Below are 22,659 nucleotides of genomic sequence, written 5' to 3' on the forward strand. Positions count from 1 at the left end.
GTAAATTAGTAGGCCTATATTTAGTAATTTGAAGATTATTTGGCAAAATGCTGTAGTGCGATCAGAATGTGAAACAATGTAAAAGGTTTGAAATCACCTTTGATAGTTCATATACAGATTTTTTAAAGTGGTTAAACTAGGTTTAAAATGTTAACATATGGCCTGGTCTCACAGACATCAGAGATTAAGCCAGGATTAGGTTTTAGTTCAATTAGGGCATTTAAGTGTCTTTTATAAATGTGCCTTAAGATATATCAGTGCAAGTTGCTTAAATTTCAGTTAAAATGGCTCAAACATGCATTTTAGTCTGGGACTAGCTTAAACCTTGTATGCTATCTCCATTGAACGCCATCACACATCTTTCAGGTCTTCCTCCATTATTTGGCCAGTACACTCCAAAATCCATATAGCATTGAAGTACATTGTTAAAATTACAGCATACGTATCGTTTTCACATAATTTTACTAGGCTTGCACTTGCACTGTTCTCTAGTAGGCCTACTTTTAAATTCTCTCCTTTTTATCTTTGATTGCAAAATTGAAATGAGCAAAGAACACCAAAAAAGGCTTCTTCGTTTTGAGTGAAACTGCAAACCTTTAACAATTTTTAATTTTATTTATAGATAACACTTTATTTTATACAGTGTCCTAGCTAACATTACATTTTACACAATTACAAGTAACTAACCCTAAATCAAACCCTAAGTCTAAAGTAAGCCTAGATGTTGATTAGGCCTTTTACTCAGTAGATTTAATTACACTTTAACATGTAGGCTAATTTAACACTTTATTTTACAGTGTCCATTACACATCTTACATGTAGTCTAGTACTTACTAAATAATAACAGTAAATTATGTATAACCCTAAACCAATCCACAGTAAGTACCAATGTTGTTAATTAATTTGTATAATTACATGCAAAAAGGGATCCCTGAATGCAGTGTAATCAAATAAAGTGTAAGGACGTTATTTCACAACACTTAGTTTCAACTGTTGTTGGGTTTGTTGGGGCTTTTGTTCCCTCAGAAGAGTATTAGCAGTGCTACAATGCTTAACGTTAGATGCAGGCTACACACGAAAAGAACACAGAAACACGGAACTAATATCATAATCCACGTTTCTGGGGGAACAAAGTAAGAAGACGGACAATGTATACTTTAAAATACCGGTATGCCAATATCGATGTTGTCTCCGAAATTATGCTGTATTAAGGGATTTTCAAGCAGTCGTCTTCTTGTTCTAAAGTATTTTAAGTGTATTCTGATCGCATCGTCTCATGGTCACAGCACTAATACGGTGAGCGGACTAAACACGAGGGTAAATAAATTAAGTCTATGGTTTATATTACAATTTTTTTTTTTTTTTTTTAAATATTGGTAATTATTAAAATTTATTTAAATACGTTTTCACCTCACCAGCTTGCAGCACAGTGTAAATCTAAACCTCAGAGGCAAGTCTGTAAGACTGTACTGAATCATTTTGATGAACAGTACAGTGAAGAGCTTGGAGAGCAGTGGCTTACTGCAAGGTGGGCAATAGGAGTTTTCAAAAGAATAATTCTGTAGCATAATGTTTTCATCCTTCATTTTTATCATCATGCTTTCACAAACTAAAGGGTATTATGGTTTTGCATTCAAAAACCATGGGTGACACTTCACAATAAGCTTTCATTTGTTAACAAACAACAATACTTCTAAAGCATGTATTAACCTTTGATGATCCCCAACATTTACTAATACGTTATTAAAATCAAAAGTTGTATTGTTAACATTAGTTAATGCACTGTGAACTAACATGCATATGACCATTTTATTGTAAAGTGTTACCAAACCACAATATTTCCACAGTACTTTTGTGTGTAAATATTAGCTTAATGATTTTACCTGATTTACAGAAGTGTATTATATTAAACAATCTCTGAACTAAACCCACATAAACGTTTGATGTCTTTAGGGATGTGCTTCTAAATCCACTCTCATGGCAATACGGTGTCCTGCTTAATCGCTTCAGTGACCTTACAAACCTCAAGCAGTGTCTCACAGCGCTTGGATACACAAACCTCCTTCCACAGACACATCCTGAATCCCAGTCCCATACGACGCAAATCCCCCTGCAGTGTTTTATTAATCGGGATCCAGTGCATATTCCCACCCAAGGCCACCACCCAGGATGGTTAAAACAGTACTACCTTCTAAATGCGGCCTCTCTTTTCCCAGTACTGACTTTGAATGTGAAGGAAGGAGAACATGTGCTTGATCTCTGTGCAGCTCCTGGGGGGAAAAGTCTGGCCATATTACAGACAGCTACTCCTGGTAAGTTTCAACCCTAGTCTATAGTCATGGCCAGGGCAATGACTAGTACAGTGCATCTGGAAAGTTTTCACAGCACTTCACTTTTTCCACATTTTGTTATGTTACAGCCTAAAGGCCTGTTCACACCGGGATGATTTTGGCGCGCGTTTAGCGCCGACGTTTAGCGCTTCGTGACCAAACAAAGGGCGCCAATGTGAGTGTGCACACCAACGCGCAAAACGCCAGGCGTAAAAGCATCATTTTAAAAAAAAACGTCTTGGGTTCGTTTTTTTTTTGACGCGGCGCGTTAAAAACTGGCTGACCAATGAGCTTTTGTTCACGTGCCTGGAGCTGCTGAAGTGACAGTAAAACACGACTTGGTGGCGCTCAAGCACAAAACGGTCTTGCCGAGCACACATTGATACGACGAAGAAGTAGTAAGTAGACAAAGAAGAAGATGAGCTGTTAATGCTGCTTGCCAGTTAGCAAAAAGTGTGTGTGAATGGTTTTGGCCATAGACATAATATGTCTATGGTTTTGGCAAGCACGTAAATACTGTCTCTCTTCTTTTTCTGTGTGACAAGCGAGTGTGAGAAGCGTAAAGTGCCGCAGCACCACCTTGTGTTCCGGGAGCGCCATCGACTGAATGTGCACGTTCACTCGGCGCATCGCCAGTAGAAATCGCTTGGGTGTGAACACTCAAGACGCGCCGAAAAACGTCAAGAAAAACGCTGGCGATAAGCGCGCAATATTCGTCCCGGTGTGTACAGGCCTTTATTCCAAAAATAGATTAAATTAATTATTTTCCTCTAAATTCTACAAACAATACCCCATAATGACAACACGAAAGAAGTTTGTTTGAAATCTTTGCAAATTTATAAATAAAATAAATAAATAAACATATACTTAAGTATTTACAGCCTTTGCCATGACACTCAAAATTGAGCTCAGGTGCATCCTGTTTCCACTGATCACCCTTGAGATGTTTCTACAACTTGATTGGAGTCCACCTGTGCTAAATTCATTTGATTGGACATGATTTGGAAAGGCACACACCTGTCTATATAAGGTCCCGCAGTTAATATGGTTAATATGGTTAAGGTGGTTGGATATTTTCGGGATGCACTGTAAATGTGAAATGATCTGGAGTGTACCTAATGATACACCATCTACAACCCCAAATCAGAAAAAGTTGGGACAGTATGGAAAACGCAAAAAAAAAAAAAAAGAAGTGATTTCTAAATTTACTTTGACTTGTGTTTCATTGCAGACAATATGAACACAAAATATTATACAAAATACATGTTTTGTCTGGTCAACTTCATGTAATTTGTAAATATGCATCCTTTCCTGTCATTCAGACCTGCAACACGTTTAAAAAAAAGTTGGGACAGTAAAGCATTTACCACTTTGTAATGTTGCCATTCCTTTTCACAACACTTAAAAGACGTTTAGGGACTGAAGACACCAAGTGATGAAGTGTTTGAGGTGTAATTTTGTCCCATTCTTCCTGCAAACAAGTCTTAAGGTGGGCAACAGTACAGGGTCTTCGTTGTCGCATTTTGCACTTCAAAACACACATTCTCTATTGGAGACAGGTCGGGACTGCAGGCAGGCCAGTCAAGTACCCGTACCCTCTTCCTCCGCAGCCAGGACTTTGTAATGTGTGCAGAATGTGGTTTTGCATTGTCTTGTTGAAATATGCATGGACGTCCCTGGAAAAGATGTCTTCTTGAAGGCAGCATATTATGCTCCAAAATCTCTATGTACTTTTCAGCATTAATGGTGCCTTCACAGAAGTGCAAGTTACCTTTGCCAAGGGCACTGACACAACCCCATACCATGACAGACCCTGGCTTTTGGACTTGTTGCTGGTAACAGTCTGGATGATCCTTTTCTTCTTTGGTCCGGAGCACACGGCGTCCATTCCTCCCAAAGAATACCTGAAATACTGATTCATCTGACCACAGTACACGTTTCCACTGTGTGATGGTCCATCCCAGATGCCTCCGAGCCCAGAGAAGTTGACGGCGCTTCTGGACACTGTTAACATAGGGCTTCCTTTTGGCACAGTACAGTTTTAACTGGCATTTGTGGATGTAACTACGTATTGTGGTACTTGACAAAGGTTTGCCAAAGTAGTCCTGAGCTCATGTGATGATATCGCTTATAGATGAATGACGATTCTTGATGTAGTGCCACCTGAGGGATCGGAGATCACGGTTGTTCAGCTTAGGCTTGCGCCCTTGTCCTTTACGCACTGAAATTCCTCCAGATTCCTTGAATCTTTTAATTATGTTATGCACTGTTGAATGTGAAATATCCAAATCTCTTCCTATCTTTCTTTGAGGAACATTGTTTTTAAACATTTCAATAATAGACCTTTCTTGGATGCTGCTTTTGTACCAAATCATAATTACAATCACCTGTTGACATCCTGTTTCATCCCTGTTTCAAATCAGATCATTATTTAACCATTTTACCTCATTACTAGCCATAAATTGCTCCTGTCCCAACTTTTTTTTAAATGTGTTGCAGGTCTGAATGACAGGAAAGGATGCATATTTACAAATGACATGAAGTTGACCAGACAAAACATGAAATATTTTGTGTTCATATTGTCTGCAATGAAATGCAAGTCAAAGTAAATTTAGAAATCACTTCCTTTTTTTTTTTTTTTTTTGCGTTTCCATACTGTCCCAACTTTTTCTGATTTGGGGTTGTAGTATCATTTCAAAAGTTTGGGGTTGTAAGGTTTTTTTAAATATCTTATGTTCACACCAATGCTGCATTGTGTTGATCAAATATACAGTAAAAAGCAGTAATGTAAAATATTATTACAATTTAAAGAATAGGGGAATTTACTGTTCAAACCTGAGGACCAAAGCCAGAGATGAAGTCAATTGAAGAAAATTTTACTGAAGAATAGTTTTCAGTTTCATCAGCATAAGTCAGCATCAACACCCAGCAATGAGTTTGGAAGCCGTTCTGCGTACACTCTTAATACAGCAGCAATTACACTCTAACACAGGTCACTAAACTATGTCATCATGTCAGGTTGAATGATTCTGATTAGTTAAGTCATAGATAAACTTAGAAAACCTCCATTTATTATCAGGATGTCCAGTTTGTCTCGTCAGATGGTAATTTCACATCCCCTGCGTCATGTCCTGTGATAAAAGAATACCAGAAAAACACACACACAGCTTCTTCAAGGTCCAAGTTGGTCAATCTCTAGCTCTGATCCGGAAACCTTCTCACAGCATACTGATAAAATATACTTTATCTCAGTAAAAATGTTCATACAATATTCATCATTATTCTATATATTGAAGATAAAAAAAATAAAGTAAATGCTTTAACATAAGCTTGAAGAATTCATTCTAATAATTTAATATTTAGAAGGATGAACATTGATTAATAACTTGATTATAAATCACTCAAAAAGGGTATATATTGAAACGACAGTGGATTCCGGAATCCAACTGTTCAAAAGTAAATTCTTTTTTTTTTTTTTATGTATTAAAATGTAATTTATTCCTGTGAGGAGTTTTCAACAATACTCCATTCTTCAGTGTCTAACGATCCTTCAGAAATGATTCTAATATGCTGATTTGCTGCTCAAGAAACCTTTATTTTTATTATCAATGTTGAAAACAGTTGTGCTGTTGAATATAAGTACTGTATATTCACTTATTTTTAAAAACTTCGTTTAATACACCAACGTGTATTAAACATTTGATCAGTAGTGTAGTGTTATGTAAGGGATAATGTACATCTAACCGGTTGTTATCGCAGAATAAACCCCGACAGAGTGATTCGTGTTGGGGTCTTGCGTCACTCTGAAGGGGTTTATTCTGCGATAACAACCGGCTGGATGTACATTATCCCGCTTATTACACGGCTACTTGTCTCAAGTAAATTAGACAAGAAATATTGTCTTGAGTTTAAATATTTTATTAGCTCTTATGAAAAGATTCCGCGTAAACAGTTCCAAACTATTTTAAGCCTTTATTTATTGCTGAAAAGTTGTGTTTTTACCATACACGTTGAAATTAATGCTGAAAGGGATAGTAGAAATTAGCCCATGATTTACTCACCCTCAAGTCATCCTAGGTGTATATGACATTCTTCATTCAGACGAATACAATCGGAGTTATATTAAAAAAGTCCTGACTAATCCAAGCTTTATAATAGCAGTAGTTGTAGCTCTGTTTTTGAAGTCCATAAAAAATGCAGCTGTCTGTCAAATAACGTGCTCCACACGGCTTTGGAGGGTTAATAAAGGCCTTCTGAAGCGAATCGATGCGTTTGTGTAAGAAAAATATCCATATTTCAAATTTTATAAAGTAAAGTGAAACCCTTGAAGTCTTCCTTTGTAACCCGTGCTGGTTACAAGTGTTTTTCATTCACAAGATGGCGCCAGACAGTCAACACCTGACAGCGTTAAGCATATAAGTAGTACCAGTCAAGATAACTCGTAGTACCGGATGAGCGGTGTGTTATTCACTTTGGTGGTTGTTATCTGGGAATAATGCTGCGCTCCAGCCAGGTTTTTTGAGCCCGTAAGTTACGACTTCAAACCACGACTCACGACTTTGTTGCGTTCCAGGCAAAGTCACGACAAACTGCCTGAGTGGTAGCTAGATGTAAACAAAGAAGGTGAACCGTACGGGGTTTATGCTCATTTACAATCATCTCTATCGCCAAAGGTGCTTACTCATTGCTTATTTGAGGGAAACGGAGGAGAAAAATGGCGCATAAGGCAAGAGAAGCTGTTATACTTTGTTTTTTGTGTATTTTTTGTATTTGGTATTAATTTATTTTTGCACTCAATGGACTGAAAACTAGCTAACGCTAGAAAAGCTGCTGATAATGCATAACATTTGCGGATAAATAACTTTAGAGCAATACCTTATTTTAATAAACCATTTGGTTTTTAATGTACTACTTTCATATACACTGCATTCGTAGGGGCTGCCATTGTTGTTTTGCAGGCTATGTGACGTCAGAGCTCGTAACTGGGAGTACATCGATCTAGTACACGGGTGGGAAGTCACAGGTTTGACTGACGGTCCAGTGCACTTTCACGGGTAGAAGGTTGGAAAAACACGGGTCACAGGTTGCCTGGAACACGGCATAACATACCTCTGGAATGCGCGATTGACCAATCAGAATCAAGTATTCCACAGAGCTGTGTAATAAGTAATTATATTGCATTAACTGATTTTTTTTTATGTTCTTGACATTTTAAAAGCATTGACAGATAATTCAAAATGCTAAAAGGGGGGGGGGGGGGGTCTGGTCTTTTGCCTTTCTTAATTTATAATCATTCTTGAAGTAAAGGATGTCAACAGGAATTAGGAGTGAAAAACAAATGGGGGAAAGTTTTAAAGAGAGAGACATAAGTGAGGATTTGAACAGAGAAATGAGAGAAGTGTAGTCTAGTGGAATAATTTATACAATTTTAGGTTCCACTTTATTCATTCTACTAACTAGACGTAACTGCATCTACATGTAAGCAAATTTTCCTTAATTTGCAACTAACGCTCATAATTAGAGTGTTAGTTGACGATTAGGGTTATGGTTAGTAGAATAAGTTGGCATGTACTTGCAAAGTTACTTACAGTCAGTAGAATAGTCAGTGTCACAGTTTACACAAAAATATTGAAAAGCACAACTGTTTTCTATGGAAACTTGTTTCCACCACAGAATAAAAAAATATAAAAGGTAATTGTTTTTTAATTTATAATTTATATCTCACATTTCTGACTTCATATCTCGCAATTCTGACTTTATATCTCACACAATTCTGACTTTATATCTCGCAATTCTGACTTTATATCACGCAATTCTGACTTTATATCTCACAATTCTGACTTTATATCTCGCTATTCTGACTTTATATCTCGCTATTCTGACTTTATATCACGCAATTCTGACTTTATATCTCACAATTCTTACTTTATATCTCACAATTCTGACTTTATATCAAGCGGCAAACTCCCGCAGTTTCTCTTGATGCCAATACGGAAGTGACTTAAACTGCATTTCATCGACTGGCTGCTAGAGAAAGGCTCCAGAAGGGAGCAGAATCTCATTGAGCCCCATGTTAAAATGCCCAACTTTACAGCCACAAATTGTGGTTTTGGTCTATACGGCTAATTTTGCCCTTCATGACAACTGTGAGGGGGGTGATTTTTTTTTTTTTATAACTCATTAGTTTACATTATATAAAGCCTTAAAGTTCTGCATAATTAAGGGCGTGGCCACTTTGAGTGACAGGTGGATAGCCATTTATCTGCTGTCTGTTAGTAAATGGTAAATGGACTGCATTTATATAGCGCTTTTAACAGACCAATGGCCATCCAAAGCGCTTTACACATTGCCTCACATTCACCCATTTACACACCGACGGCGGTGTCAGCCATGCAAGGTGCCATCCAGCTCGTCGGGAGCAGCTGGGGTTAGGTGTCTTGCTCATGGACACCTCGACACTTGGTCAGGTGGAACCGGGGATCGAACCACCAAACTTCCGGTTTGTAGACAACCTACATGAACCACTGAGCCACTGCCGCCCCGTCAGAATTAGTTAGTCATCGCGTCACCTCAGCTCCACCCACGTCCCGCCTCTTTGCCCATTTTCTATTAACCGGGAGTGACGCGCTGCCAAGATGGCAATGGCCAGCACAACCCTACTTTACGCTTCAAAACTGCTCTTCAAAATCCTACGGGTGACTTCATGGACATTACGTCCATATTTTTTTTACAGTCTATGCTTTATATCTCACATTTCTGACTTTATAACATAATTCTGACTATAACACGCAAATCTGACTTCATAACATGCAATTCTGACTTAATATCTCACAATTCTGACTTTATGGCCTGGTTTCACAGACAGGGCTTAGACTAAACCAGGATTAGGCCTCAGTTCAAATAGGACATTTAAGTAGCTTTTATAAACGTGCCTTAGAAAAAAATCTGTTTTTAATCTAAATCTATTTGAATTTTATCTAAACATTTAATTAATGTTCATTTTAACATTTTAATCTGGGACTAGCTTAAGCCTTGTCTGTGAAACCGGAGCTATAACACGCAATTCGGACTTTATAACTCACGATTGCGTGTTTGTATCTCTCTTTTCATATTCTCTTTTTTTCTCAGAATTGCAAGATATAAAAACACGCAATTGCGAGATAAAAAGGTTGCAATTATCTTTTTAAATGTTTTATTCTGTTGCGGAAACAAACTTCCATAGTTTTCAGCTGTGATGATGATAAATGTTTCTTGAGCACCAAATCAGCATTCTGAAGGATTGATTATGAAGGATCGTGTGACACTGAAGACTGGATTAATGGCTGCTTAAAATTACATTTTAAAAATTAATATTAAAATAGAAAAAAGTTATTTTAACTTGAAATAGTATTTTACAATATTACTTTTTACTGTATTTTTGATCAAATAAATGCAGCCTTGGTGAGCAATAAGACTTCTTTCTAAATCTTTAAATCTTAATCGTTTAAATCTCACCCAACCGCAGACTTTTGAACAGTAGTGTATGTATTCCATTTCTTTGACTTGGTTGTTCAGTACTGAAACTTACAGCACATTTATGTAGTACATAGAACTTATAATTTAAAATGTTTATTTAAATGACCCCTTTAAATGTAAAAGACTTCTTGTTGTACCCTACAATTCGATTTTTTTTGTTAACTCCCAGGTCTCTTGCACTGTAATGAGCTGGATAAGCACAGACATGATTGGCTGCTGAAGACTCTCGAATCATATTTTCCTCCTACACTCCGACATTTGCTTTCAGTGACTCACCTGGACGGCCGGAGCATTGGGAGCTTGCAGCCAGGGGCTTACGACAAGGTACCACACTCACCTCTGCTCATCTGCCACAGCAATTAAAACTACAACCTTTAAGCCGTCATTTAGCTATTTTAAGCACTGATATTTACCCAGAATGAATCATCAAATGACTTCTTCATAGGAGAAAACATTACCTAACATTTGTCAGATTCGGTTTACTGCAGAAGCTAAATGCACTGAATTAACCTCCCCTGAATGTCATCCATCCAAGTGTTTGGGGGAAAAAAAATCTGCCTATTTGTGAATGTCAGAGTGACACTCTCACATGAGTACCGATGCTGCCTCCAAACTCCCTCATTTATTACAGTTGGCGTAACACTTAGTGCAAGCCCTTACTTTCCATCTCAAAGCAACCAGAAAGCTGCAAGGTGGAATAGAGGTTTTCTGCACACTCAGTCATTTGAAGGCAAAGCTGCATATGTGCGCATTTTTTTCCCACTCTTCATGGGGTGACGAGACACTAGGCAGGTCACAAGCAGCCCTCCAGGCCAAACATGCCAATCAAGCTGTGAATATGGAGCTTTTAAGGTTCCCAGATACTGCTGACTGAGTATTATCCTCTTCTGGCGGTGAGAGAAGAGTCGGGCCACTGAGCAGAAAGGTAAACGAATACACAATGCGACAGGAGGTGTCGTGATGGTTTTAAATGAAAACGGCTCAGGGTGGCTGCGATGCTAGCAGAAGTTATTTTTTTTTCAACAGAGGCTCACTGATAAAGAAAACATCCCTGTGGCGACATTCATACGAAATATTACACCACTTCTTGCGTGTTTCACGTCACTTTCGAAGTGAAATGTCCAGTGGCTGGCGCTAAAAGTTCAGCTTTATCTGAAACAGATGAACGTGAATCTGGCATTGATTTATTATGTTGGATGTTGTACGTGTCACCGCAGTTCAGAAATTAAATGTCCTGTGAGTTGCGCTAAAAGGCTCTCTATTGCGTTTGAAAATAACGTAACACCTACATCAAACCCATGCCATTTAAGCTTGCTTCTACAAGTCTCTGAGCTCTTTTATTGTGACTCGTGTCTGCATCTAGAGCTACTGAGCAAGTTTGCTTATGTTAGAAAAGCTATACATATGGAGCTGATTATGTGATGCAAACTTCAAAACGGATTAGTGTATGAATTATGCAACATATTAAAAGTGTTTTGAGGTAAAGGAATAAAAGTTGTTGGTGTTTTACTGCCATTAGTTTTCATTTCAGCTGGAAACTGCTGGGAATTGTATGTATAATTACATGCTGTGATACAGCGATTCAACCAGAAGGTGGCAGTGTTGTTGTTTTACTCTCACTGACCTCCATTCACATTGGACAGATGCTCAAGGTCCCCGGGACCCTCGATGGAGGGGACAGGTACACATTCAAACCGTGATAATGAAACCTCCTGTCCCGAAATGTCATATGAATATGTCTCTGACGCCCATGATCGAATCACTATCAGTGCTGGCACTCCGATGAGGGTAACAGGTTTGACTCTTCCTCTTAAACATGCCGCCGTTCCTAGATCACATTTTCAGGCCCACGGGGGTCTTTCTACACCATCATGTCCTTTAGTGACGTCGGCCTCCAGAGTGCCCCCCGGCATTCTTTTAGCCAGACAGGCAGCATAGCTAAGAGAGGGAATTAAGAGGCTCTAATACAAAGCTGGCAGGGAGAAAAACAGTGGGGCTCAACTGTCAGCTTGACAAGGCAGTTTCAGCTAGTTCTAATGAGGAGAGAGTAGTCTCAAAGGAAGCTGAGAAAGATGAGCTTAGTTAGAGCAAGAAACGAGGGGTTTGGTGGGTATGGGGCTGCTGGATTTCCGAAGAGAGAGGGAGAAAAAGAGAGAGGTTTGGAGAACGGATGGCTGGGATTTTTCATTCAGTCCTGTCTTATCTTCATCTGAATCTTTTGGGGAGATTCGTGCTGCTTGCGTTAGTTGTTTGTTTAACCACTGTAGAAGATTCTAGCTCAGGTGCGTTTTGAGATTATTGGCCCCAGGTGTGTGTGTGGTGTTTCCACTATACCTCACTCTCTGCTTCAGCCACTTTCTCATTTGCTCAGCTGGTCTCACAGAGGACGGTGTGAGTGTGTTGGTTCTTTTAAAGAGCTAATGAGGCCGATACCGGCAGGTCCCTGCTGTCCTTCTGCTTTCCTCTTTGTGTTATGTTTCACCATCCCCCAGGTGAATATGAAATATTCCCCTTCAGTCTCGTACACTGTTTTTTCCTCCCTGCGGAGTTAAAACCTGTTCTCTGATGTGTGTTTGTCTGTGTGCCTTGCTCCGTCCCTGTGTGTCAGGTGCTTGTAGATGCCCCGTGCTCTAATGACCGGAGTTGGCTTTATACCCCTGATACCCACCAAGGGGAAATGTGGCTGAAGGAGAGAACTCGACTACCAGTCTTACAGAAGGAGCTGCTCTGGTAAATATCACGGGAACTCCCACACACGGCACACTCATGTCGGCAAGTAGACAGTGCTAAACAAAGATGCTTCATTGTTTTTCTATTTCATTTGAGCACAGTTCTATGAACTTAACTTGACTGCCGTACAAAAAATGAAATCGTACAACAATGAAGGCATAGTTTTGACATGAACGGATTAAAAAGCCATTTTTTTTTTATTGTAAACTAAATTTAATGACTGAAAACAATGTTTTGATGTGTACGAAGTGTGATGCATGACCCTTGCATGGTTTCCTGCTTTGTACAAAAAATGGACAATTCTTTAAAACTGTGACACTAAAGAAGTGATAACATTTGCAACCTTCCCACACCATGGCAGGAAGAATGTTGTTAAAGAATCTCATTGCATGTTCACAATTTTTGCAAATAATAAATGTTGTAATATGAATATTGATAATATTAATATGAAAAATAATAAATAAAATGTTAATTTTTTTTTCTATTTTTCATATTTTAGTTTATTGCTAGAAAATGACAAAATCGTAACAGCGTTGCAAATATTGCAGACCTCATAAAAGGAAAATAAAACAGCTTAGATAATTCTACCTTCAGTGTTATTTTAGTATTATTTATATAATATTATAGTATTTATTCACCTTTTGATTGATCTTTTAATTCAATATTTTCATTTTCATTAATTTTATCCACTGATCGTTCGAATTTTCCTGTAAATTTTAAATAGTCATCAAATATGGAACCTTGAGACTCGGACCTCGAACTCGGACCAATGTGTTTTGTCAAGATTAGAAAAGTTTTTAGATTTTGATATGAAACATGACACCACCCATTAGGGGGAGGAGCCCGGTAGAAGAATTCAAAGTACCGTTTCCATGGTAATGCAACGTCTGATTTCAAAACGGTTTGAATTTTGAGTTCGTAAGCTTTCGAATGATACCTAATTTATGATAATTACGAAAAAAAAGGTGATCAAAAAAAGAGCGCCAGGTGTCCCGCCAGCAGGACAGTGACGGTTAAGGGGTTAAAGAACTTAAAGTGTCCCTATTATGCCGTTTCAAAGTTTCTTAATTTGTTTTGGAGGTTTACATGCATCCGATGTCAAAAAACACTTTAATTTTCTCAAAATATACATTGCAGCATCACCTCTTTTCTCATTGTGCCCTACTTTATGATCTCTCTTTAAAGTTAATAAGGGTTGGTTGTGGTTTTTATTTTTTCTCAGTTCGGCACTAGCAGCAGTGCGTCCTGGAGGAGTGGTTGTCTACTCCACTTGCACCATGTCACGAGCCGAGAACCAATCAGTTGTGGAGGCGGTCCTTGCGTCTTATCAAGGAGTGGAGCTTCTGGACCTGGAGCAACAGTTAATCGACTCTCTGTCGGATCATTTCTACTTTGCCCACCTCCGTCCTTCAGTTGGACAGTTAGTAATCCCGCAAAAGGGCAAAACTTGGGGACCTATGTATGTTTCTCGATTACGGAGAATATATTAAAAACTTGCTTAGTGCCGTGGTGCACCGGTAGTACTTTTAACGCATCAGAGCTGGGGTGCTCCCAGGTTTGCGTCGTGACTGTTTATCCTAACCCTCTCTTCTCATACAAACAAACAATGTTGGGTAATAGTTGAATTGTATTATTATTTTCCACATTTCATTATACAGTAAAAACAGTAATAATGTAAAAGGTTATTACAATTTTAAGTTTTCTCTTATTATACTTTAAAGGTGCTGTATGTAAGAATGACAGCTAGTGGTTGAAATGGGTACTGCAGTCCAATTTCAAAATATTGTTTGCCCCGCCCCCTCCTCCTCAGACTCAACGCTCACACAGGTTGCCATTTTGAGGACAATGGAAGGCGAGGAGACTTGCATACTGTTAGTTGATGAGTTGATTTATCCGAGTTTTAACATGTTTCAATTCATAGAGATTTTTAGATGGATGCCGAGGCTTTTTAGGTCGGGTAGAATCTGCTATCTCTGACCCAGTTTGTTCACTGGCTTCCATGGCAGCAATACGCGGTATTTCCCGGGGTGTCGAGATACTATTGGGTAAACTGGCAATGTGCGTTTTCGCACAGACCAAAAAAGAATAGACATTCCTACACGGAACGCACATTTCAAAGCAGAATAACTGGCTGTAGCATTGCTTTTCAGAGAAATGAGTATGTCAACTCAGCATGTTTCCTAAATATCTGCAAACATATTTTGGTATTTTTATGCTTTAGCACAGTCAAAAACTTACATAGAGCACCTTTTAAAGTAATTTATTTATGTGATAGAAGCTGAATTTTCAGCCTTCTTCTAATTTCCTATCAATGTTGAAAACAGTTTTGCTGCTTAATATTTTTGTGGAAGCCAGCCATGATATATTTTTTTTAGGATTCCTTAATGAATAGAAAGTTCAAAAGAACAGCATTTATTTGAAATAGACTTTGCAACAAGGTAAAAGTCTTTACTAATACGGTAACACTTTACAATAAGGTTGTATTAGTTAACATGAACTAACCATGAACAACACCTCTGTTCAGCATTAGTTAATCTTTGTTAACATTAGTTAATAAAATTCCAGCTGTTAGTTCACAGTGCATTAACTAATGTTAACAAGATTTGAATAATGTATTAGTAAATGGTGAAATTAACATTAACAAAGATAAATAAATGCTTTATAAGTGCAGTTCATTATTAGTTCATGTTAACTAATGTAGTTAACTAATGTTAACTAATGAACCGTATTGTAAAGTGATGAGTTAATTTTTTTTTTTTTAGTTTTTTTGCAAGGTTGTGTATATCTGATGGAACTTAAATCTGAACTTTGATTTTTCATTCTACGACAAAGGCAAAAAAACAGCGCAGGTTAAGTAGGAATGTTAATCGCTGGCAGCCCTCCAGCTGAAGCGCCACTTAAGATGATCTCTCGCAAGTGAAGGCTGTTTTGAAATCTCAGAACGCAACACTTGAACAAGGTTTTGAGTAATGAATGCAGGCTCGGGTCTCTTCTCTTTTGCATAAGTGTTTTTAAACATCTCAGCTGAACTGCTTGAGGAGGTTTTTGCTGTTCTCAGCCTTTGAGCTCAAAGACAAATTGCGTCTAATAAAACTTAAGAGTTTTCCTGAATCATGGAAGAGCATACCTTGAATGTTTACCATTAATATGATGTATGAAAATGAGATCACACACCTCTTAGACAAGGTGTATATACGTTTAAGGAACAGTCTGTAAGTGCTGTAACAGCAACATTGTAGCTTTATTTTTATTAAAAAACTTCAGAAGAGTACACAGGGTTATGCATTAACAACATTGTCCTAAGAGGTCATCAATGCTTGTGGTAATTACAACTATAAATAAACTGCATCTTGGATGGTTTATTTAACTATAACTGCATTTGAATATAGAAGTATTCACTCCCCCAGAGATTGAACCTGGTTGGATCACCTCTGGCAGGATTACAGTTGTCAGCCTCCGTAGCCTCCAAGTCGGTATTGCACATCCTGATAATGGAATTTTTGCTCATTCTTTCAGAGCAATATTGCTCAAGCTCTGTTGCGGTATGTTTTAGGTCATTGCCCTGTTGGAAGATGAATCGTCTTCCAAATTTCAGTGCTTTTGTGGATTGCTGCACGTTGTCCTCGGGGATTCTACTGTACGTAGCTCCATCCATTTTTACTTCGAACTTTATGAGTTTTCTAATCCGTGCCGCAGAGAAGCCTACCCAAAACTTGATGCTGCAACCACCATGAATCATTCTAAGGATTGTGTTCTCCGTGTGATGTGCTACCAGGGTTTTGCCTAACAACGTGGAGGTCCAAAAGTTCATTTCATCTGACCGTTTTGTGTTCCTCCAGACTGTTGAACCTATCACATGTTGAGCCGATCATATTTGTCTGTGCTGTTTTTGTATCATTGGACACCGTATCTTTGCCATGGAGGACTAACTTTGGCATTTAGTAATGAAAGGCCTCTTCTTCTGCTGCCATTTTTAAGGATGATCATTTCTGGGTGGATTCACAATTGTTCTAGATATTCCTTATGTGTCATGTGGAATATCTCTTTTGCGCAGCTTCTGATAAAGAGTTCAGCTTTTTTCTTTTTGTTATATAATGATCACATTAAAGCTGCCTTTAAAACGTTTCTCTATTATTATTATTCCTCCGATTCTTCTTCCGCCACGAAGTCTATGGCAGCCCATAGAACCGTATGGTAAAAACTTGTGAAATTTGGCACACTAATAAAGAACAGTCTGAAATGTCACCATAGCAAATTTGGAGTCTCTAAGTCAATCCCTCTAGCGCCACCATCAGTCCAAAATTGTACTCATTTTATGCTAATAACTTTTGAACCATAAGGGCTAGAAACAAAATTCTTTTTTCTTCTATATCCTTGGCTCAAGACGATTCGAATACACTCTATGACGTTATTTCCCGTCATAATTATTTTCCCACCATTTTTATTTAACCGAAAAACTTACTTTTGCGAACTCGTACATGTCATCACAAGCATGACATGAGGCAACATGCAGTGTTTCGGCGCAGCGCCACCTACTGGTCCGGAGATACAAAAAATGGCTGTTTTTGCTTATAACTTTTGAACCGTTTGTCCAAAAATCATAAAATTGGTCCCGTTAGATTCAGGACGGCATGCCAAGTCGTCTGATATTCAATTTTACCATATCGGCCATTTTGGCTGTCGGCCATTTTGAATTATGTGCTAAAATGCTATATTTTACATACTCATTAGTCTATCGTTACGAAACTTGGTATGTGTCTTCCGCACCATGCTTTGAAGGTACTCAAAAAGTTTTGGGGCAGTGCCACCTTGTGGTCAAAGGTTATAACAAAATTTACAAAAATGCTAATAACTTTTGATTAAATTAGCTTAGTTTAATGAAACTGGTCATAATACATTCATTGGCTCATGCCGATTCAATTGCACCCTATGATATCATTTTCCGTCATAAAAATTTTCCCGCCATTTTTAATTTTCCAAAAAACCTACTTTTGCAAACTCGTCCTAGATGGTTTGTCCGATTTGCACGAAAATTGAACCAGATCATCTTCAGACCATGCTGACAAAAAATCTTGCAAATCAAGTTGATTCGTCAAATCATTTGCGATAAACGCGCAAACAAATTTTACGTAGCGGTTGCAAAAACACACTTAAGGCAATATCTCCGCAACGCTTTATCGTATTCAAACCAAACTTGGTACATCTAATCACAAGCATGACATGAGGCGACATGCAGTGTTTCGGCACAGCGCCACGTACTGGTCCGGAGATACGAAAAATGGCTATTTTTGCTTATAACTTCTGAACTGTTTGTACAAAAATCATAAAAGTGGTCTCGTTACATTCAGGACGGCATGCCGAGTCGTCTGATATTCAATTTTACCATATCGGCCATTTTGGCTGCCGGCCATTTTGAATTATGTGCTAAAATGCTGTATTTTATGAACACATGAACGGATTGTTACGAAACTCGGTTTGGGTCATCAACACGGTGCCCTGAATGAGCCCAAGAAGTTTCGAAACAGCGCCACCTAGTGGAGAATTTTTTTTTTTCAAATGCTTATAACTTTAGGTGAGATGACTTATTTTCATGAGAGTAACTTTTTTTGTCTCCTGAATCCTCGCCGAGTCCAACGATACCAGACTTGCCAGGTTTCGGCGTATTATTTGTGCAGCGTTGTAATTTAGCACTTTAAAAACATTAGCTGATATCTTCGAAACCGCTAGTCCGATCGAGACGAAACCAGCATCAGAAGTTCGAAAACATAGGTCGATAGCTATACGTTAATGCCCAAATGTCAAAATATTGATAGTAAGGGGGTGTAAAATCCAATCAAAGTCAGGTGTCATTTTTCATGTATTTTTTCATATAAATGTATATAACTCCAAAACTAAACAAGATATTTTCACCAAAATTGACACAGACATGTATGGGCTCATTCCAAGGACACATAAAAAAAACGATAGGATTGTGCCACTTGGTGGCGCTATAATAGAACAAAACATGAAATTCCCATTGACTACAATGCAGTTTTATGATATAAAATGCTATGCTTCACAAATGAATTGGTGTATCATTACGAAACTTGAAATTGGCCATCAGCACCATGCCTTTAAGCTGCTTAAACAGTTTCAAAACAGCACCGCCATGTGGTCCATACTTATAATGAAAAGGCCTCTTGAGGCTATATCTCTGCAATGACATATTGACACTATATTGACACTCTGCTTTGATATATTGACACCAATCTTTGCATGTGTCATTGTTCCCTTATTCTGACCACACCACATCAATTTCGTAAATGTGCCACCTATTGGTTGAAAGTGATAAATCATTAAATCATTATTATTGACTGTATTTATCATTTTACAGTGATTTTGCCTAAAATCACCTTAATAGGTCTTTAATTGCTCATTGCTGCCGTTGATCTGACATTGCCAGCATTTTTGGCATGTCTTGTCTTCTTCTTTGCGCTTGGCCCCGGTATTGCTGCTTGCAGCTATATTTATTATTATTATTATTATTATGGCATCATTTTCACCACACCAAACAATTTCCCTTTAATACTTTTTTTCTTCTAGAGATAGAATATAATATTCATAAAATATGTGAAGAAAATAGAAAAATCAAGTTAAATATCATTGAATGGAATGTTTCTATCGTACGTAATCAAATTGTGCCTTAGCTTTCAGTCATTTTATTAAAAAATTATTGAAAATGTCATATCCATCAAAGAATGATATTAAATATGATATAATTTGAGATGCAGTGGAAATGACACTGTGGTGGGAATTTTCATGACTTTCATGAATCTCTCGGTGATTCATTCAAACTTGATGGTGTGAGAACCAGGTGTTAAGTGCTCATAGCTGAAGAAACACTCAGAGTAAAATAATCACTGAAAACTGCTTAATAAGTGGATTGCAAAAATCATGCACTATAATTTTTAAGCATTTTTCACGTGGAATTTTAAGTAATATTAACTTAGCTTGGTAATACCCAGATATTTATTATTCACCTCCATTGTTTTGCTTAAAATACTGAGACAATTTTTGTAACTCTAGAAGTCTAGGTTTGCATTTGATATGCATAAGTCTAGGTTTGCCATGCATTTTAAGATCATTTAGATGAATACAAGTCTAAGGGCCAGATTTGCTTGCGCCAGCACAAACCCTCTTTTGGCGTTAAAAAGCTACTGTCAGGATTTACTAAAGACACGCAGTGGTAAATTAGCACTGAAAAGGCGTGGACTTTTACGGCTGACCTTATTGCATGCATTTGTAGGAGTTTCCCTTTCAGACGCAAAATTTATGGGAGGAGAAAGGAATCATGTAAGGTGATTTACTAAGGTTTGCGCTTGTCAATTTACTGGTATTTGCAACCTTATTTACCACACAAAAAAAGCATGTCTTAAATCAGACGCAGACTGCTCCTTGTAAGATTGTATTGGTCATTATGGAAGTAAGATTCGGCTGTGTTCTTTAATTTGCGTGTCGTCAGTAGATCACATGCAGAACTTTCCACTCTTATTCCTTTTTTGGAATTGCGATCTCACGCTAATTTGCCCTGTTTAGAAAATCTGACCCTAGATATTGTTTTATTACTTGTTATTATTTGCCGGCACATTCAGTCATAGGCTTATTTTTTTAGTAAAATGCTTGGATCTTTGACTTAATTGACATAATTGAATTGTGTTAATTGCGTAGCATAATCTTTTAGTTAAATAGATCAGAGTTTTGTGTTGTTTCATATAAAGTGATAACGGTTCTAGCAGGCTATTTCTACAGATGCAAATACAAAAACGCGCTGCAAACACTCACAACACATGCAAATAGAGAAACGCTGCAAACACTCACAACACATGCAAATAGAGAAACGCTGCAAACACTCACAACACATGCAAATAGAGAAACGCTGCAAACACTCACAACACATGCAAATAGAGAAACGCTGCAAACACTCACAACACATGCAAATAGAGAAACGCTGCACACTCACAACACATGCAAATAGAGAAACGCTGCAAACACTCACAACACATGCAAATAGAGAAACGCTGCAAACACTCACAACACATGCAAATAGAGAAACGCTGCAAACACTCACAACACATGCAAATAGAGAAACGCTGCAAACACTCACAACACATGCAAATAGAGAAACGCGCTGCAAAAAGTCCACAACACATGCAAATAGAAAAATGCTGCAAATACTCACAACACATGCAAATAGAGAAACGCTCTACAAAAGTTCACAACATGCAAATACAAAAACGCAGCTGCAAATAGGCCTGCTCATAATGCACATACGATCAGAATGTTAAAATAAACAAACAAACACCTTTCAGGTGCACCCCACTGAAGACTAATGTATGTCAATTGTTGGTGTTCCCTTATAACACTTTCATTGTGGTCTGCCAGGACAAATGATTCGGGGTATTATTTTGTGCTAAAAAATATTATTAATAAATTATTAATAATAAATTATACACTCTAAAAAAAAAGTCTCGTAATCATAAGGGAACCTTTTTTAGTGCTATATAGCACCAATTTTGGTGCTTCAGTGGTTCTTCGGAGGTGCTATATAGCACCTTAGGCAAAGAACCGGTGAAGAACCTCTGAAGAACCGGTGAAGAACCTCTGAAGAACCGCTGAAGAACCACTGAAGCACCAAAAATGGTGCTATATAGCACTAAAAAAGGTTCCCCTATGATTACGAGCCAAGAACTATTTTTGGTGCCATATAGAACCTTTTTTTTTTTAGAGTGTATTTATTTTTATTAATATTTCCCTTGTGGCCCGTAGTTAAAATAAATGAGAACAGATAGGTGTTAAACAAGTTGTGTTCATGTTTATTATTATTATTATTATTTTTTATAAGGAGTTAGCTAATCTTATTACAGCGCGTCAGTTATGTGATGCACTATAAATTATTGTAGTGCAAATTAAAATATTAATATAACTCTAAAAGTAGCCTAATCATCATCATCATCATTCAGATCATCGCAGAAAGGGCCAGTTCGCCGGGCCTGGAATGTGTTATTTGCAGCGCGTATTTGCATGTGTTGTGGACTTTTTGCTGCGCGTTTCTCTATTTGCATGTGTTGTGGACTTTTTGCTGCGCGTTTCTCTATTTGCATGTGTTGTGAGTATTTGCAGCGTTTCTCTATTTGCATGTGTTGTGAGTATTTGCAGCGTTTCTCTATTTGCATGTGTTGTGAGTATTTGCAGCGTTTCTCTATTTGCATGTTTTGTGAGTATTTGCAGCGTTTCTCTATTTGCATGTGTTGTGGACTTTTTGCAGCGCGTTTTTGTATTTGCCTGCGTTGTGGACTTTTTGCAGCGCGTTTTTGTATTTGCATGCGTTGTGGACTTTTTGCAGCGCGATTCTCTATTTGCATGTGTTGTGAGTGTTTGCAGCGCGTTTTTGTATTTGCATGTGTTGTGAACTTTGCAGCGCATGTGTTGTCAAACTGAAGAAGAAGTTTTCTTTATTTGCTGGTGTTTTTTCTATTTGCATGTGTTTTCTTCATTTGCAGCACGTTGAGCTCTCTCGGCCACCGTATATATTTCTCCTCCAAAACTAGTTGCAACAAAAAAGTATGTGAACCGCTTGCAGAATCTGTGAAAATGTGAATAATTTTAACTAAATAAAAGAGATCATACACAATGCATGTTCTTTTTTTATTTAGTACTGTCCTGAATATGATATTTTACATAAAAAATTTTTACATAAAGAACAAAAAAAACTTTGAAGAAATCTTCAAAACAAAAATTTATTTGAAGATCAAGGTAAACTAAATTGTACTTAATTTGTCTTCTGGGAAACATGCAATTATCTTCTGTTGCTTCCGAAGGGCAGTTCTAAATAAAATAAAAAAGTATATTTAAACAAAATAAAAAAAAATTTGACCTCTTCATCCCATTCAAAGGTTTTCACCCCCAGCTCTTAATGCATCGTGTTTCCTTCTGGAGCATCAGTGAATGTTTGAACCTCTTTTAGTAGTGTTTGAGTCCCTTAATTGTACTCAGCCTTCACTCCCCACTTGCATCAATGAGCCTTGGCCGTCCATGACCCTGTCGC

The 22,659-nt window shown here is 37.8% G+C and overlaps 1 protein-coding gene across 2 annotated transcripts; it reads left to right on the forward strand.

Annotated features, from left to right (window-relative positions):
- Positions 1-1,122: 1,122 nt before the first annotated feature.
- Positions 1,123-16,822, forward strand: nsun3 (NOP2/Sun RNA methyltransferase 3). Of its 2 annotated transcripts, none has more exons than XM_079813008.1 (6): positions 1,123-1,317; positions 1,419-1,528; positions 1,954-2,312; positions 10,015-10,169; positions 12,454-12,575; positions 13,798-16,822. In XM_079813008.1, the coding sequence occupies exons 1-6, from the start codon at positions 1,171-1,173 to the stop codon at positions 14,063-14,065; spliced, it is 1,161 nt and encodes a 386-aa protein (XP_079669134.1). In that variant the 5' UTR covers positions 1,123-1,170; the 3' UTR covers positions 14,066-16,822. The 2 variants fall into 2 exon arrangements, with proteins under 2 accessions (XP_079669134.1, XP_079669135.1); XM_079813009.1 differs by having other exon boundaries at positions 1,137-1,296; positions 13,798-16,700.
- Positions 16,823-22,659: the final 5,837 nt, after the last annotated feature.

Source organism: Gobio gobio (genome assembly GCF_949357685.1).
Source record: "Gobio gobio genome assembly, chromosome: 3".
Taxonomy (NCBI): Eukaryota; Metazoa; Chordata; class Actinopteri; order Cypriniformes; family Gobionidae; genus Gobio; species Gobio gobio.